The 18,270-nt window shown below is 43.8% G+C and overlaps 1 protein-coding gene across 2 annotated transcripts in view; it reads right to left on the bottom strand.

Annotated features, from left to right (window-relative positions):
* LOC123825656 (Snf2 related CREBBP activator protein) overlaps nt 1–18,270 on the bottom strand; it is a 35,406-nt gene extending 17,136 nt beyond the window's left edge. Inside the window, exons 1-18 of one of the 2 annotated variants that reach the window (XM_045849251.1) lie at nt 18,122–18,270; nt 16,475–16,548; nt 15,628–15,890; nt 13,993–14,244; nt 12,215–12,400; nt 11,805–11,945; nt 9,680–9,902; nt 9,287–9,564; nt 8,332–8,425; nt 8,109–8,198; nt 7,221–7,409; nt 6,783–7,111; nt 6,510–6,687; nt 4,824–4,960; nt 4,435–4,604; nt 4,127–4,319; nt 2,888–3,024; nt 2,605–2,791 (exon numbers count right to left, since the gene is read on the bottom strand). In XM_045849251.1, the coding sequence (XP_045705207.1) occupies nt 2,605–2,791; nt 2,888–3,024; nt 4,127–4,319; nt 4,435–4,604; nt 4,824–4,960; nt 6,510–6,687; nt 6,783–7,111; nt 7,221–7,409; nt 8,109–8,198; nt 8,332–8,425; nt 9,287–9,564; nt 9,680–9,902; nt 11,805–11,945; nt 12,215–12,400; nt 13,993–14,244; nt 15,628–15,681 (2,838 nt within the window). In that variant the 5' untranslated portion in view covers nt 15,682–15,890; nt 16,475–16,548; nt 18,122–18,270. Of the gene's footprint in view, nt 1–2,604; nt 2,792–2,887; nt 3,025–4,126; nt 4,320–4,434; nt 4,605–4,823; nt 4,961–6,509; nt 6,688–6,782; nt 7,112–7,220; nt 7,410–8,108; nt 8,199–8,331; nt 8,426–9,286; nt 9,565–9,679; nt 9,903–11,804; nt 11,946–12,214; nt 12,401–13,992; nt 14,245–15,627; nt 15,891–16,474; nt 16,549–17,985; nt 18,050–18,121 lie in introns of those variants that run through there. The other variant, XM_045849252.1, reaches the window with a different exon arrangement.

Consider the following 18,270-nt stretch of genomic DNA (forward strand, 5'->3'; position numbering starts at 1 on the left):
AAACAGTATGGCGGTTCCTCAAAAACTTAATAATAGAATTACTACTTATATACTCCAGCAATTCCATTTCTGGTTATAGTCATATACTACATAATGACATTTCAGTCTATGAAGGGCTGCATATACAATGGTGGTCCTTTAAGATTATACTAGAGCTGAAAATTCTTACTGCCTGGTGACATCTAGCCATCCTAATATTGCAGTGCAACTCATTACATGTTTGTGGTAATGCTGGTATAAACAAACCTAATGTGCTACCAGTCTATATGTGCTAAAGGTATATAGCACATATAATTACATACAGTACATAATATTTAATAATGATAAGGTGTATTACAAGTTTACGTATCTACCATATTATATTGTTATTCAGAGCATACTTTTTCTACTCATTAAAAAAAAGCTTGCTATAAAACAGTATGCTGGGTTAGTCCAGCAGCAGCCTCATACATGTCTTGTTGTATCATTCTCTTGTGCTCCACTCTGTCTTGTATTCTTTTGTGAATTTAATGTGCACAATAATGTCCTGTACCTTCACATTCATTCACCACTCACAGCTTCCAGTCCTACAAGCTCCATTCACGGTAAGTGCCCTATACCGGCAGTACCACTTTTAAACTTTTATACCATATTTTTACTGTACGTTTTCTATGTTTAGATAGATGAATACTATTGTGTTACTACTGCCTACAGTATTCAGTCTAGTATGCTCTTCAGGCTTACAACCTAGAAGCAATATGCTACACCATACAGCCTAGCTGTGTAGTAAGTTACACCATTAAATTCTGGGTTAGTGTACTCTATGACGTTTACCACAATGATGAAATCACCTAAAGACATGTTTTTCTTAACATATCCCCATCATTAAGCAGAGCATGACTGTATATCCAAAAGAAAAATGAAAGTCAGGAACTACTGTGTTGACTAAAAAGTTCGTTTCATCTTTTTCCGTATAGTGGCTCTGGTGGTGCTTGTCTTTAACTTCATTAGAAACAATTTTGTTAGATTTATTGTGACCGCTTTCATAGCAGGGTGCATTAAAAAAATATTTATCAAAATGGTTGAATTTGTGTGTAGTCATTTTAGTACTGAAAATAGAAGAAAGTATGCAACATTTTAGTGTATCATGCTTTATTATTTCAAGAAAGGTAAAAATGCAACTGAAATGCAATATAAGATTTGTGCAGTGTATGGAGAAGGTGCTATGCCTCATCAAATGTGTCAGAAGTGTTCTGCTAAGTTTCTTGGTACTACTGACATTTTGGTCAAACAATTCTTTGCTGTAGGGCTCTCTTATTCATTTTAAGAGGTTTAGCAGCACCCCTGGCCTCTACACACTAGAAACCAACAGCGAGAAAGAGCCAACATACTCAAAATATCCAAGTGAAAAAAGTTATTGGTGAAAATGAATAATGTTATTTTACAGAAAAAAAAAATATGGACTTTTGGGCCAACCCAATATATTTCATTCACATGTGGCATGTAAAATTGAAAGCAAGAAATGAGCAAAGAAGACAAACAAAACCTGAGACACAGACAACAGTATGGTAGTTAAAGGAGGAGAAGGGGAAGCGCAGAGAAAAGGGTAAAGGGAGTCAAATATATGGTGGCAGAACAAGACCTCACTTTGGGTGGAGAACACACAATGCAATATACAGATGATGTATTATAGAATTGTACACTTAAAACCTATATAATTTTATTACCCAATGTCACCCCAATATGTTTATTAAAAGTTTTTTTAAAAGAGAGAACTGAAAGCAGGGACTCGGACAAATACTGTATAATTCCACTTATAGAAAGTACCTAGAGTACTCAAAATTTCTTTTAAATATTTTATTTCTTTATCTTAATGAGGGGAAAGGAAGGAGAAACAGAGGGAGAGAAACGTCAATGTGTGAGAGAGAGACCTATCAGTCGACTCTCACACGTCCCCAACAGGGGACCCAGGCCCATAACCCAGGCAACATGCCCTGACCAGGAATCGAACTGGCGGCACTCGATCCACTGAGCAACACCAGCCAGGTCTAGAGTATTCAAATTTACAGACAAAAAGTAGAATGGTGGCTGCCAAGAGTGGGGAGTAGGGGGGGAGAATGGGGAGTTAATATTTAATGGGTATAGAGTTTAGTTTGGGTAGATAAAAGTTCTGAAGATGGATGGTGGTAATGGTTGTACAACAATGTGAACGTACTTAAAGCCACTGAGTCGTGTACTTGAAATGGTTAAATAGTATCATTTGTTATGTATGTTACCACAATAAAAACAAAAATGGGGAGGGGGTAGGAAATAGCCCAAAAGAATGAAGGAGTAGAAAAACAAAATAATACTTAAGTATTATTAACATGCCAGGCTCTTTCAAAAAGATTAACATGATTCTCACAAATTACTGCAGAACAGGGCCATATAATCCCTATGTTGAAGGGCAAACAAACAAACAGAGATTAATAATTAGCTTGCTCCAAGTCACATAACTGAAAAACGATGAAACTAGGGGAATAATGCTGAGATGATAGGAGAAGGAAAGATACAAAAGATCAGACTCTAGTCTAAAGAAGTGAAGGTTTGGGATAGGGCCAATAGCCTTGGGGGCAAACTACTTACCTGGAGGGGATGGATATCAGTGGCTCTCAGGACCAGAGAGGCAGTGCTGAAGCAAATGCCTGGGGTGATGAAGGGGGAAGTCACAGGTCGAGGGTCAAACAGGTTTGGATGGTTGCAGACTTTTCGCAGCTGCATCAAAATGTTGATGACGCTCATGAAATGGCCAGTGGCTAGTGTCTCCTTAGTTCTGGGAGAAAAGAAAAATAAATGGGGTATCCTGACTGGCACCTCTGACCTCTGCTTCAATGTAGAGTCCCAGGGCCCACCCTCAGTCCTCCCTTACGTGGTCTGTGCCATGAAGTCATCATAGAGGCAGCGCTGGCGCTTGGAGAGCCGGCAGCGGATAACATGCTCATACTTTTTAGGCATCTGCTTCTCAACATCCACCTTAACTCGGCGAAGCAGAAAAGGCCGCAAAACCTAAATGCAAATAATCAAGAAGCTGACAAGAGAACAATGGACACTGAGCTGTAGTCTAGCTCATCTAGCTGGATGCTGGCCTGATAACCAGCTGGGTGCTGCCTTAGCCCATCAGTAAATACTCATGGAATATGCCAGGACTGATCACACAAATACGAGTCAGATGCAGGCCTTCCCCTCCTCTCGAGGAATTTCCTTTCTGCCAAAGGAGACCCCCATAAAAATTATACCACAACATAAGAAGTGATAAAGACAGCACTGAGAACAAGACGATGAAAGTTAAGCCCAGGAGAGAAACTGAGAACAAAAAGTGGCACAGTGACAGCAGCACAGAAAACAAAAGGCAAATCTGAGATCTCAGGAGGTAAAATATGACAGGACATGGTCATCAAGGTAACATGAAAGAAGTGAAGAGAGATAAAAAGGTATAGTTAAGGAAGACTTCTTGGTTTCTAGTTCGATTTAACAAAATGATGGTGTGATTTACCAAATGGAATAAAAATAATAGGCTACAAGGCTTGAGATGTTTGGATTAGAATACTGAGTTCAAGAACAACTTTAAAGATATCACATCAAATTTAAATACAGGTCACATGGTCTACAGATTCAAGGGAATAAAAACACAAATTAGAATCTTTAAAGCTTTATGAATGAGTATGCTTATGAGATACATAAATTGGAAGGCAAAAAAGCAAAGATCAGAATGATGAGAAATATTATTTACAAGCTGGACAAAGAAAGAGGAGCCAGAAAAGACAAGAAAGGGAGGAAAGTGGAGGGGTAGAGAGAGAGAAAAAGGTGGGGTGAGAAGAAACACAAAATACAAAGTTAAGGAAAGCCAGGAAAAGAGAAATCCAAGCAGGGACTGATGAACAATAGCATTCTACTCAGAAAGTAAAGACAGAAATGTCACCATTAAAGAAAACAAGTAGAACAATGACTAAGACAAGGTCAGTTTGGCAATGGGATAGTCGCTGGAACACTGCAGCTTGACATCTGGGTGAATTAAATCTCTCTCTGACTAAATTCCCTTTCCCTAAGGGCTTCTGCCCTTAGGTTCTCACCTTTCCCAATTCAAGTGACAAACTGTTACAGGTCCTACCTTGTGGAGGCGTTTGACTAGACCTTCATTATACTCTTGGCTGCCCTCAATCATGCCAGTTAGGGGGTTAGAGAACCATTCTTTGAACTCTCGATGAGACTGGAAGACATGGGGCATCAGAAAGTGCATCAAAGACCACAGCTCCATGAGACTGTTCTGCAAGGGAGTTCCTGTGAGGAGCAGGCGTCTCTGGCTGTGAAGAGACAGAGGAAATTAGAGGGAGGATGGTCAGCCAGTTCTCAACTTTCTGAGCATCCCACCCTTCAGACCAAGTCAACCCTTCCATGAATCCCCATCTCCATTTCCACCTGTTGAAGTTGAGCAGTGACTGCCAACGCTGTGACTTGAAGTTCTTGATGTTCTGAGCCTCATCCAGAATGAGATAGCGCCAGTTCTTGCGACGAAAGGCCTGGTGGTCTTGCAGCACCAGCTTGTAAGATGTGATACACACATGGAAGGCATTGGGCTTGGTCCAGCCCTGAGGTATCAGAAGAAAGCAGCAGATAGTGGGATGAAAAAAAAGGGGAGAGGGGGCGGTTAAAGTCCTTATGGGACAGAAATCGGGTTAGGAGAAAGCAAAGTCCCAGGAGCACAATGGAGCAACAGAAAGGGGAGAGAAACCATCTGAGGAAAGAGCCTAAAAGAAAATGAGGTGCTGGGCAGGGGAGGGAGGAGGTGTTCACATGTAGCTGCAAACCTGCCGCTTGAGCTTCCTCTCTTTCTGGGCTCCATAGTAAGTGAGGATTTTAAAGCTGGGGCACCAACGCTTTAGCTCCATCTCCCAGTTCAACATCACACTGGTGGGGACAATGATCAAATGGGGACCCCAGTTACCTGTTTAGCAAAAGAATGAGAGACGTGTAACATGATAACTATAGTCAGTACTGTACTGCATATTTGGAAGTTGCTTAGATCTTAAAAAGTTCTTATTGTAAAAAAATTTTTCTTATAATGTGTATGGTGACAGATGTTAACCAGACTTATGGAGATCATTTCTCAATGAATACAAGTATCAAATCATTATGCTGTACACCTAAAACATACATAATATGTCAACGCACTTCAATTAAAATAAGATATAGAAAAATTTTAAAGGGGGGGGGAAGAACAAGAGACAGGCCCTGACTGGTGTGGTTCAGTGGGTTGGACGTTGTCCTACAAACCAAAACATCATCGGTTCAATTCCCTGTCAGGGCACATGCCTGTGTTGCGGACCAGGTCTCAGTCAGGGATGTGAGAGAGGTAACTAACTGATGTTTCTATTGTACATCGATGTCTCTCTTCCCCTCTCCCCCAAAATAAATAAAATCTTTCAAAAAAGATAAATAAAAATAAAATCTTGCCTTTGCTGGTGTAGCTCAGTGGTTTGAGCACAGGTTGCAAACCAAAGGGTTGCTGGTTCAATTCATAGTCAGGGCACATGCCTGGGTTGCACGCCAAGTCCCCAGTGGGGGCCACGTGAAGGGCAACCACACCCTGATGTTTCTCTCCCTTTCTTTCTCCCTCCCTTCTCCTCTCTAAAAATAAAATCTTTAAAAACAAATGAAAATAAAATCTTTAAGAAAAAAAATTCTTTTTAAATGAGAAATGGTAAAGATATACAAGGAAACTTTAGGGTCTTCATCCTTATGCCTAACTCTCACCAGTCTGTCCTAATGGCCCTCCCTAAGAATCGTAGCACTTATGTTGGCCTCTCTATATGAGGGGAGGACGACCCAAAAAATACCTAGAATTATCTTCTGGAGGATGGGCCCCTTGTTGTCCAGGCCCCCCCATCCCCACCACGTATTCTAGGAACCCATCTGTATCAGTGTACCAGTTGGCATTGTTGTGAGAGGCTTTTTGGCTTCAGTGACTTTTTCTTGAAGATGTTCAACATGTTTGCCCATTTCATGATGGGTGACTTACGAGTGCACCTGCCTACACCATGCTGAGTGTTCGGCAGTTTTGGCATGCCCCCATGCCCCACCCTCTTTATTTACCCAGTCTTGCTCCAAGTGATTTCTTTTTTGCCTCCCTGGGTGAAAAAAGTCCTCAAAAGGAAATGTTTTGCCAATGTGAAAGAGGTGAAACAAAAAAAACAGCAGAAGCACTAACGGGCATCAAAAAATCATGTTCAAAAACTATCTTGAGCAGTGGAAAAAATGTCTCCATAGGTGTACTGCAACAAATGGACAGCACTTTGAAAGTGAATGAAATTTAAACATGTAGGAATACAATTTTTTATAAATTCCAGGTTTGGGAGGATGAGTCCCCCCCTTGTACAGTTACTGACCAAAGTCAATGAAGCTACTAAATACCATCCTACAGCTGGAGTTACCATTAAACAAGCTCCCCAAGGAGTTGGCCAAGGAAACCAAGCAGAAGGGCCCTGACTAGATACCTTTTTCACAGGCCAAGTGCGCAAGCAGGGAGATGGTCTGAATAGTCTTGCCTAGCCCCATCTCATCGGCAAGAATGCCATTAAGCTTCTTCTCATACATAGTAACCAGCCAGTCCAACCCAATGTGTTGGTACTCCCGGAGCTGGCCCCGCAGAAGCAAAGGGATAGGCGTCTTCACCTGGTAGGAAGAGATGTTACGGTTAAACCGAGGCATTTATCACTCAGCAACAGGAGAGTCAATATGAGAAAGCAAAAGCTGAGGTCTAGGAATACCTGGGTAGTGGCCAAGGTATAACCCTTGGGCTGGAGACTTTCAGCTGCTGCAGCAATGTCAGTAATTTCTTTCTTAGGGCCGAGAGTGGTGGCGGGCCCTGGGGTGGGAGGCCCACTGCCCCCATCTGCCTCACTCTGCTCTTCATCCCGGGCAAGCAAGTACTCTACCCCAAAGTCATCCTCCTCCTCCTCTTCCTCATCTGCTTGGCTCTGTGACTGGGACTCCTCGGATGACTCAGACTCAGATTCCTCTGATTCTGAACCACCACTTGTTTCTTCCTCCTCTGAATGCTCATCTTCCTCGTCCTCGCTCTGCTCCTCAGCAGAGTCTAAAGCACAAGACCAAGGCTTAGCACTCACCATTGAAAAGCACCACTGAAAAGCACTACTTTTTAGTGCTGACCCTCCCCAGTTCCTGCCTTATGACCACACATTTACCTGACTGACTGCTACTATTCTCTTGAGGAGCCTCTTCAGCTTCTGTGACCCCCTCTGGTTCACAATCAGAACTGTTAGTGTCAACCTCATCTTCATCTTCCTGTTCACTACTCCCAGAACCTGGGACAGAGGCATCAGAGGCATAGGCTCCTGCATACTGCTGTAGTAGCTCCTCCATAGACAGCTCACCTGGAAAAGAAATTAAGGGTAAGTTTTGGGTGCTTCAGGGAAAATGAGGACGAGATATCTGAGAGGTGCCAGTTCCTTTTACCTATGTCTCTGTAATCAATGCTAGGCCCAGGTCCAAGGGAAGACTAAAAGCAAGTTTACTTTCATTACCAGCTACCAAAGCCAAGCCTTACAACATGGGCTAGAACCATGGATGGTGTCACCCTCCAACAGGAAGGACAGTTATTGCCCTGGCTAGCGTAGCTCAGTGGATTGAGAGCAGGCTGCGAACCAAAGTGTCGCAGGTTCAATTCCCAGTCAGGGCACATGCCTGGGTTGCAGGCCACAGCCCCCAGCAACCGCACAGTGATGTTTCTCTCTCTCTCTCTTTCTCCCTCCCTTCCCTCTCTAAAAATAAATACATAAAATCTAAAAAAAAAAGGACAGTTATCAATCTGATGAACCTCCCTTTAAGGTACAGATAAAACATAACCAATATCCTCTCTTACAATGGCTCTTCTCTCCATGAGCTCTCACATCACTTTGTTCAAAATTCCATCATATTCTATTTATAATTATTCATTTATAAATCTGTCTTTGACATTAGAACTAGAGTTCTTCCAGAGAGGATAAATGTTATCACATTCATTTCTTTATTCCTGCCACTCTGCAGAGGAGATACCAAAGAGTATGCACATTACAATGTCTAGTAGATGTCACCTTCTCGAGCCAACTCGCTCAGCTCCATGGCATGATCCACCTCCCCTTCCAACTGCTCCTCAGCTGCTATGGTATCCTCTTCATCCTCCGCTAGGAAAGAGAATAATAAAGCAAGATCAATGGGGACAGAGGCACAAGTGGAAGTGGTAAGAAAGCCTGAAACATTAGATCCAAACTATTCAAAAGGGTTATAGGGCAACAGAATAAAGAAAATAGACCCGACCTTCATCTTCATTGGCAGTGAACTCTTCGTCATCCTCATCTGGATGCCAAGGCTGTTTGTTTCGCTGTGTAACAGAGGAAGGTGGGGGGTTTACCTGTATGTCAAAGGATAAAAAGGTAGAGAGCCTAAAGTCAGAGGAACAAGAGAAAGGCACAATGTTAAATGCAATGTCACAAAGTTAAGTCTCTCTGTGCCACTGGCAGAGTCCCAGTGCAAGGATGCAATCAAGGGTTTTCTCTCAGCACAAGCTACCAAATCTTGCTTGGCCCAACTGCCTCAGGGAGGACCTGTGAAAGTGCTAGGTAAGAAATACAGGCTCCCAACACCATTCCCATGCACTCAGACATATAGAGTCACAAAGGCCTGGTCTAAAAGAAACTTCAAGTTTACCATCTCAGCTTCAAATCTACAAACCAATAAGGGAGTAACAGGACCATTTCATAGAAGTAGCAAAGGCCAGAATATGTGTTTTTCAAGCTCACAGCAATTTAAAGAGTAGAGTACAGCCCTGACTGATGTGGCTCAGTGAGTTGGGTGTTGTCCTGCAAACTGAAAGGTCACCAGTTCAATTTCTGATCAGGACACACACCTAGGTTACAGGCCAGCTCCCCAGTTAGGGCCACAGAAGAAGCAACTGATTGATGTTTCCCTCCCATATCAATGTTTTTATCTCCTTCTCGCCAAAAATAAACAAATAAATAAAATCTTAAAAAAAAAAAAAAGCAGAGTACAGTACACTTTTCCACTACAGCATTAGGAACTGCCCATCTCCAACTGCAACTTGCCCAAATGCAGAGTCTTCCCTATCCATCCCCAAATGAGAATCCCAAAATTACCTTTAACCAGGGAGAACTCCTGAAAACAACAGCCAACCTTATAGACCAGAATTCCATCCAAGAACCTCTCCCCATCTCCCCCAGGCCTCCCTCTACCCCTTCTGCGCATACCCCCATACCTTCAGTGCTTGAGAGGGCTCTTCCTCACCACCATCTTCAGGCCCATCTTGGGTGTCACTATCATGAGATGATGGGGTTCTTGAAGGGCTGGAAGGCCCTCCTAGCAGCTGAGGGGGAAGGGAACGGAGCAGCTCTTCCAGTGGCAGTTCTCCCTCGCGTCTAAGCAGCTCAATCTCACGCTTCTGGGTCTCTGCATCATTGCCTTCCTGTTGTTCTTCAACCTCAATGGTCTCCTCATCATCTTCTTCCTCCTCCTCTTGGGGCTGGAAGTCCCCATCTATAGCAGGAGAACAAGGTCACAAAGTCCACGGGCCCCTGCAAGCCACAGGGTGGGTTTTCAGCTCTTGAAAGGGTACATGAGGAAGAGTAGCAGAGCCAAAGAGGACACACACCTTCATCATCCAGCTGGGAAACTGGGGGTGGAGGACTAGAGGCAGCTGAGGAAGAGCCAAGGCAAGGGGAGGAGCCAGCTTTGCTGGAGGCTAGAGGCTGGTTGAGGCTCTGAGACAGAAGGTCTGAGTACTTTTCAGTTTGCCCCACAATGAAGTCCAGGTGCAGGTCCAGAGCTTTTTTGCGCTTTTCCTCCAGCCGGGACTGTTGTTTGAATTGCACCACCTGCCACAAGCATGATATGGATGGTTTACCAAGATAATCTTTTATTCATGCACTCTTTTACTCAACATTTAGGGAAGTCTTCTCTATCCTCAGCCCTGAACTGGCTTTTTAGAAAGAAGAACTAAATAACCGTAAGGGTTGCGTCTAAGGAAAACACAAAAGGAAGCAAAGGGAGAGAGGAGTCAGCTTAGCTTCAGGCAACAGAGAAAACATTTGCAAATGTATCTGGAACTGATCTTAAAGCCTAAGTAGCTCTTCCCTAAGTGGAAATGAGGAGAAAGCCATTCCCAGCATTAGAAAGAAAGCCAGGTATTGGCCAGGGGTATAGGCCAGGGACATGCAAAAGAAGAAACAGTTTGAAGTGGAAAGGAGAAGAAAAGGAACTGGCAGGGCATTAAAGATTGAAAATATAGAGAGAAGTCAGGTAGTTCTTGAGAAACAATAGCAAGTTAATATATGTGAATAACTTAATTAATGAGAACTTTGATGGTACAAACAGGTATTAGAAAAAGCATGCTAAATGCCCTATCAAGGACAGATAGCCTAGAGGAGCCCGTTAGTCCTATTAACAATCCCCCCCAAAAATGGTTCAGGGAACCCGATAGACATTTCTTCAAAGAGCACACCTAGAGGACCACTAATCATCAGGGCAGTATAAATTAATACCACAATGAGACATCACCTCACCTGTCAGAATGGCTATGATCAATAAATCAACAAAAAGTGCTGGTGAGGAAATGGGAGAAAAGGGAACACCTGTGCACTGTTGGGATTGCAAACTGGTGCAGCCACTATGGAAAACAGTATGGCGGTTCCTTTAAAAATTTAAAATAAAACTACCATATGACCCAGTAATCCCACTTCTGGGAATTTATCCAAAGAAACCTGGAACATTAATTCGAAAGAATATATGCACCCCTATGTTCACTGCAGTGTTATTTACAATACCCAAGATACAAAGCAACCCAAGTGTCCTTTGACAAAGGGATAAAAAGATGTACGTATACACAATGAAGTATTATTGAAGCATAAAAAAGAACGAAATCTTGCCATTTGTGACAACACAGATAGACACAGAGTATTATGCTAAATGTGGCAGTCAGACAAAGGCAAATACCACATGATCTAACTTATATGTGGAATATAAAAAAATAAAATAAGCAAACAAACAAAACAGAAGCAACCCTGGCTAGTGTGGCTCAATGGATTAAGTGCCAGCCTGTGAACCAAAGGGTCTCTGGTTCAATTCCCAGTCAGGGCACATTGCCTGGGTTGCAGGCCGGGTCCCCAGTTGGCAGGTGAGAAGCAACTACACATTGATGTCTTTTCTCCATCCCTTCCCCTATCTCTAAAAATAAATAAATATAATCTTAAGTAAAAAAAAACAAAAACAAAAAACAGAAGCAGACTTACACATACAGAGAACTGATACATGACAGAAAGAAGGGCTTTAGGGAGGCTAGGTGAAAAAGATGAAAGGATTAAGAAGCACAAATTGCAATTACAAAATAGTTGTGGATATGTTAAGTACAGCATAGAGAATATGGTAACATTTGAATAACTATGTATGATAACAAGGTGGTGCTGAACTTATCAAGAGATCACTTTATAAGATGTATGGATGCCTGACCACTATGCTGTATACTTGAAACCAATATAATATTGAATATCAACTGTAATTAAAAATGGAAATTTAAAACTATCCCCAAATACAGGGCCTATTTCCACTGTACTTCTTTCTTCTTCACAGCACTTAATGAAAGATCCAGAGCACAACAGAAATGTCAGTAGAGTTGCATGAAATTATAATGTTCATTTACTCACAAAGTTTGACCATTCCTGCTACCATGCTACCCACCAACCAAACCCAAGGGATCTACCTTCTCAATTCCTGCTCCCTACCTTCTCCACATTGCTCCAGAACTGCCTGACATCCTTGGCCATGGTGGAGGCGATTCGGCGCAGCTTGGCCTGCTCCTCCCTCCGGGCCCGTTCCTCTTTCTGCCGCTGCTCCTCGTGGTGCCGAATCACCATTCGCACTACCTGTGGGAATTAGAAACCAGTATAAAAGCACTCCAAGGCCAGATCCCAAGTCAAAAGCAAAGAAAATAATCAAGGCCAGGAAACTAGGAAAGCCAGCTTGCCTCTTGAGGGTATGAGCATTAATAAGAATCTTACACTGTTCTGTTTGATTTCCTTCCAATCAACCCACCTATCCAAAAAAAAAAAAAAAAAAAAAGCAAACCTGGAAAAGAAATGGAAAGTAGGCCCTTTCCATTGTAAACAGAAGACGTACCCAATGGAAGACGTACCTTACGGGCCACACCCCGTTTCCAACGGCGCTCCTGAGCAAAGTCTGCAGAGAGCCACTGCATCTCCTCACATAGATAGTCCCAGTGGCCTTTGGGGCGGGGAGGCTCGGGAACTTTAGGCAGCCTCTTCAGTGACCAGAAACCCTCCTTCCGCAGCTCAGCAATCCGTGTCTCAATCTCAGCCTCCTATTGAGGGAGAACTAGGTCAGTCAAGTTACTGGACATATACTCCACCTCATGACCACGGCTGAATTACTGAACACTGACTGGATAAAAGACCTGGCTTGACTGAGTGTTTTATACTTAAGTCCACATACCAATTCTACAAGTAGGTATTATACTCTTTTCCAAATGATTAAAAAAAGATCAAGGAGATTACGTGATTTACTTGAGATCACAAAGCCAAGAAGTATTAATAAGCTGAAAATTAAAAATATGTCTTTCTCTACTCCCCATGAATATAGGTAAGAATTGGGCAAACATATCCCAAGGGAACTTCTCAGAGGAGCAAGGGGCACAGGTTTCTTTACTGACTCTAGATACAAGCGTTCTTATCACTGTAGTATTCTACTTACACAGGAGTGTGTTCCTGTTTAGAAGTATGCTATAAAGCCCAACCTACACAATCTTGTTTGCCTTCCAAAAGTACTATTTTTAGAAAAGTGTATTTTGGTGAAAATACTAAAAAGTTATACACCAAAACATTAACAGTGATTACTATAACCAAAAAATAACATTGCTTCTACATTAATTATACAGGGTGGAGCAAAAGCAGGTTTAGAGTTGTTAAGTATAAGAAACAGATTATTGTATTATTTTCCATATGAACTGTAAATCCACTTTACTTTTGCCCCACCCTGTATTTCATAAGGGGAAAAAAGCATTAAAAATTTTTTTTAATAGAGGTAACTTAAAAAACATAAGACAATTGCCCTCATTATTCTTGCCTCCCTACAAAAACTGATTGAGAGAAAATAACAGCCAGAGATGAATCAGGGAACTAAATGGCCTGATAGTGAACAAAATATTTTAAAAATGGGCACTTAGACCAATAGCTCTCAAATGTGAACATTCATCAAAACCATCTGAGGTGCTTTTTAAGACAGATTGCTGGGCCCTACTCTTTAATTTTAAATGGGTAAGTGGAAGAGAGGTAACAAGAATTTGCATTTCTAAAAAAAAAAATAATAATTTGCATTTCTAGCAAGTTTCTAGGTTACGCTGGTGCTGCAGACCCATGGACCACACTTACCACTGGACAAATAAGCAGAAACCAGTTAACCTTTTTTTTCCTCTTTTCAAAACTTTTTTTTCTTTATTGACCCCAGAAAGAGGGGAAAGAGAGGGAAAAAGAGAGGGAGAGAAACATCAATGTCAGAGAGAAATGTCAATTAGTTGCCTCTTGCACATGCTCCAACTGGGGACTAAACCCGCAACCCAGGCATGTGTCTTGACCGGAAACTGAACCCTCAACCTTTTGGTTTGCAGGATGATGTCCAACTAGCCATACCAGCCAGGGCAACCTGTAAATCTTAAGAACCTCCCAGCTCACAAAGCTCTTTTATGTCTTTGATTTAAACCTAACAGCCTACAGACAATTACGTCATCCCTATCTTATGAAAAGAAAATGAAGCTCAGAGTTTAAATGACTTACTCAAGATCATGTATGTTAAGGCAGAACCCATATACCACGAGAAAAGAAATGTAAAATATCCATGGACACAGGAGTTCAGGGAAGAAGGCTCTCAAGAATCCTCACAAGCCTTTTCTATGCTTACATGTTTGGCTTGCTCTGCAATCTCAGCATGGCTCTTCTCCCACTTTGGACCCTTGTTAGCCAGGTCAGCAACCTGGAGTAAGCTGAGCCCCTCCAGGGACACTGAGGCACCATCTGGGGGTCCTGGAGGTCCATCCAGAGAGGAATCTTGAGCTATATGCTGGGGGGAGATGCCACCTGCCCCACTAGAGGCTGGGGAACTGGATGAGGCAGGGGAAACAGGATTGCTGCCTGTCATGCCGTCCGACACCATCTAGGAAAGGGGAAAAAGAAAGATAAAATGAATGCTTAGCATTGTACTAGGAATTTAAAGTAAATTATTTCACAAGAAAAAAAACTCTGAAGTAAGGTATTAACCTTATCTTATAAACACAAACCTTTGGGGTAAGGTTTTAGTAAGGTGTTTGACAGGGCAGAACCAAGCTTATTACAGAAGCTTGACATGCAATAGTAGTTACAGTTTAATAGTATTAAAGAATATTACACAATATTCTTTAACGGTGAGTATTCAACAATACTATAGAGCCTATAATTTCAAATTTTGATGAGCCTTTCAGAACCTCAATGATTTCACTTACGTAAATAAATCCCTATTTTTTCCCTCCTTTTCATGGCAAGTATGAGTCATCCATGTAAATAAATTTGAGCTACCACCAAATTCAAAATGCCTGAAAAATAAAAAATCACCTAAACCTTTTTATATTCATTACCAGTCTTGGTAGTTTTCTTTACTGGGGAGGTGTGAGGGGAAGCAGGGGAGTGGGGGGTGGGTACTGTCCTCAAACACCCATCTATTATTTTACAAGGTCCTACACAAGCAATAACGAAAAAGTCCTAATTAAATATGAATAGTGAGGGAACTCATGAAATTCACTCCAGCACGCAAGCTTCTGTGTGCCACTCAAGTTCCTACTCAGCTGAATGACAAAAAACTATTATGTCACAAAACTTCCTAGCTACTCAAGCTAATTATAAGTATCAAATCCATAACCATCAAAAGCCTACTGTATACAAACCTAGGTCTGTCTACGGTAAAATGTCATGGTTTTCCCCCCTACTCCCTTAACCTTCTTGGTATGAAAAATGAACACTACACACATATACACACCACCCAAAGAAACTGAGCTATTCTCTAATCACAGTCTTAGAAGCAAGTTGTCCCATCCTGCCTTTTCAACCTGGCCTAGTTCAACCTTTGTCAGGTAATAAGTTTCCATACTCTCAGAGATCAACGTTACACTCATACCAAGTACAATATAAGTTCCCAACAGGCTTAAGAGTTCATATGAGATTCTCTAAATTTAGTACCCAGGTCGCTATGATCATAAAAATATAGCTAAGACCTGTCATATTTTTTAAAAAGACTTTGTTTTTAGAGAGAGGGGAAGGGTAGGAGAAAGAGAGGGAAAGAAACATCAATGTATAGTTGCCTCCTGTGCACCCCCCACTGGAAACCTGGCCCAAAACCCAGGCCTTGTGCCCTGACTGGGAACAGAACCACGGACCCTTTGGTTTTCAGACTGGCATTCAATCCACTGAGCGACACCAGCCAGGGAAGACCTGTCATATTTCTTCTGCCTCAGAGCCAGCAGACAATAAAGCAGAAGCAGAGAAGGAACTCTCCCCACTTTCAAACCTGTGTCTGCAGAATTGAGAGCTGAGGGTGAGGAGGGGAGGGGCTGCTCTGCATGGTCCCACTCCCAGGCTCCTCTTTGGATGCCTGAAGAACGACTGGGTCGTTGTCACCACTGCTGCTGGCCGAGGGGCTTGCGTCCGGCTGCAGGGCATGCTGGGAGCTGGCCTCATTCTGGGCCACAGGCCACCGGGACCCGCCTTCCAGGGCCCGGGGCCCACTAGGGCGTCCCAGCCTCCGCTCAGGTCCACTGGCCTCTGGAGCACCTAAAGAAGGGTAAAAAGAATAGAAATGGGACTTAACTATATTAAGGAATCTTTTAAATTGCCAGAGATAACACTTGAAAAAGATAAATGAACAGTGATTACAGTCTGCATTTCTTGAACAGCTACTATGTGTCAGATACTTTTCTTAGTACTTACTTGATGTATTCTATACCCTCACTTCTACTTTATGAATGAGTTACTTTTTACAGCATAATAAATGTTAACTTAGTTCCTTCTATATACTGAGGAGCCATGCAAAAATGACTCCTGACCTAAAGGGAAATTATATTCTAATATTTTCTTTATTTTACAAGTTAGGAAGAAATCAGGAAAAAAAGAGACCAAATGACTTGTAAAAGATCACAGGAGTGGTTGGAGGAAGACATAAATCTAATGCCAAAACCATGGAGCACAAGCTATTCCTTGGCAGAGCCAGTGTGGTAAGATCTTTCTCTATCCACAGTCCCAGTGCTATCATGACAATGCTATTATCCATCCAGAAGTATTAACCTATAATTTCTCTCATTATATCTCAAACACCTCTCCCATTACCATCAGTCACAAAACAATATCTGAACCCTCACCTGTGTGAGCTGAGACCACACCCCCTGTGAAAGTCTGTACTTCCACGGTGCCGCCGTACTGAGGGGAATCACAACTGAAACAAACAAGAAAACAGCAGTGAGGTTTCAATCCACTGCTGTATATGTATATCCGCATCCATCAGAGCCTTCTTTACACCAACTTTTGAGGCTTTTAAACATACCCAACCCAGTTCAAAGACTGAAAAAAAGTTATAGCATTAGGAAAAGCTCACATTTCACAAAAAGAAAAGCAAATCAAGATTCTGGCTGGTGGTAAGAGAAGGGAAGCAAAAAAAAAAAAAAAAAAGTTTAAAAAGCCTAAGTGTAAAGGTTCCAACTACTGAATGGAGGACAAATAACAAAAAGAAAAAAGTCACATCTAGAACCTCAAAAAGGTGCTGGCTGCTGGCAGCCTTCTCTCCTGCCAGTGAGGACAGAACACAGGTGAACCCACCCTTCCCCAGAGAAGGGGCCCCTGACTCTCATACCTGCACCACTAGCCACTTCCCCAAATACAAGAGAACTACAGCAGGAAACATGAGGGGAACAAGCAAATGTGAGGAAGATCGCATAGCGACAAACCATGGCCCATAGCGACCAACCACAGCCCGGAAACAGGCAAGGTTTTCCCTCACAAGGCCCGGAAGTGTTACCCCACTGTTTAAGGAAATTCCTTAACCACGGTGCTACCTTTGATTCACTCCCTTCTCAAGATTCACAAAACACAAGGTAACTGGAATCCAAAAAGCCTGAACTCTTAACCCTAGGCTTCATTACCGTCTCTCAGCCCTCCCAACAGCCTGACCCAGCATGACCCTTGACCTCTGCCCCAAGTTGCCACTAGCCCTAAGATAGCCCCGCCTCCGACTAGACTCCCACCCCACCCAACGTGCGCGACCGAGTGGGGGAGGGGCCGGCGCGTGCGCGGCTGGAGGCGGGCTGAGCCGGCTGCGCGCATCGCCCAGGGGCTCCCGCTAGAACCCAAAACCCACGCACACAAGGGTCGCAGGGCTGGGGAGCCTGTTACCCCTGCCCGTCAGGGAGCAACTCCCACTACCAGACCACGAAAGGCTGAGCTAAGGAAGGGTTCGAGCCACCAGGTTCTGGTATCTGGATAGAGTGGGCACACGCCCCGACTACTCATCCCACGCCCCCCTTCCTCTTCCCGCGCGTCCCTGAGCGGGCCTGGGGTCGGTGGGCGGGCAGCAGCACACCTGTGTCCGTCCTCTCAGGGGTCGCTCGCTCGCTCGCTCAGGCACGCGTGCGCAGACGGGCGGGAAGGGAGAAGAGACGCGCCCAGGCCTAGCACCGGCTGGCCAGGCCCCCTCAATCTGTCTGTATGGGCGCGCGCCGACAGCCTCGCGTACCGGCCCCGGGGCCCTGGCCGAAGGTGCGCGCGCAGCACCCCGGGAAGGAGGGAGGGAAGGCGGTGGCGGAGTGATGCGCGCGCAGTCACCCGTCAAGGGAGGGGGAACTCTAGCGCGTCCGCCATCTTGTCTCTCTCTCCTTACCTGCGTCCTCGGGGGCACACGCACCACCCCCTTCCCGCGGAAGAGGAGGGGGCACGGCCCCCTCTTGGCAGCCGCCTTTGCGGCCTTTAAATTCCCCTGGGGCCCGCAGCTACTGCCACCGCCTTGCTTCCACTACCTCCTCTCACGCCACAGAGGTGCTGGCGGTGAGTGGGAAAAATGAGACAGCAGTCCCAGCAAGCCGCCGCCGCCTTCGTCGCCGCTTCCGAGGCCACACCAAAATGGCCGCCGCCGTCTCGGCCGCCACCAGCAACAGCACCACCACCA

Source organism: Phyllostomus hastatus, unplaced genomic scaffold (genome assembly GCF_019186645.2).
Source record: "Phyllostomus hastatus isolate PE091 unplaced genomic scaffold, TTU_PhHast_1.1 phas_contig_64, whole genome shotgun sequence".
Lineage (NCBI taxonomy): Eukaryota > Metazoa > Chordata > Mammalia > Chiroptera > Phyllostomidae > Phyllostomus > Phyllostomus hastatus.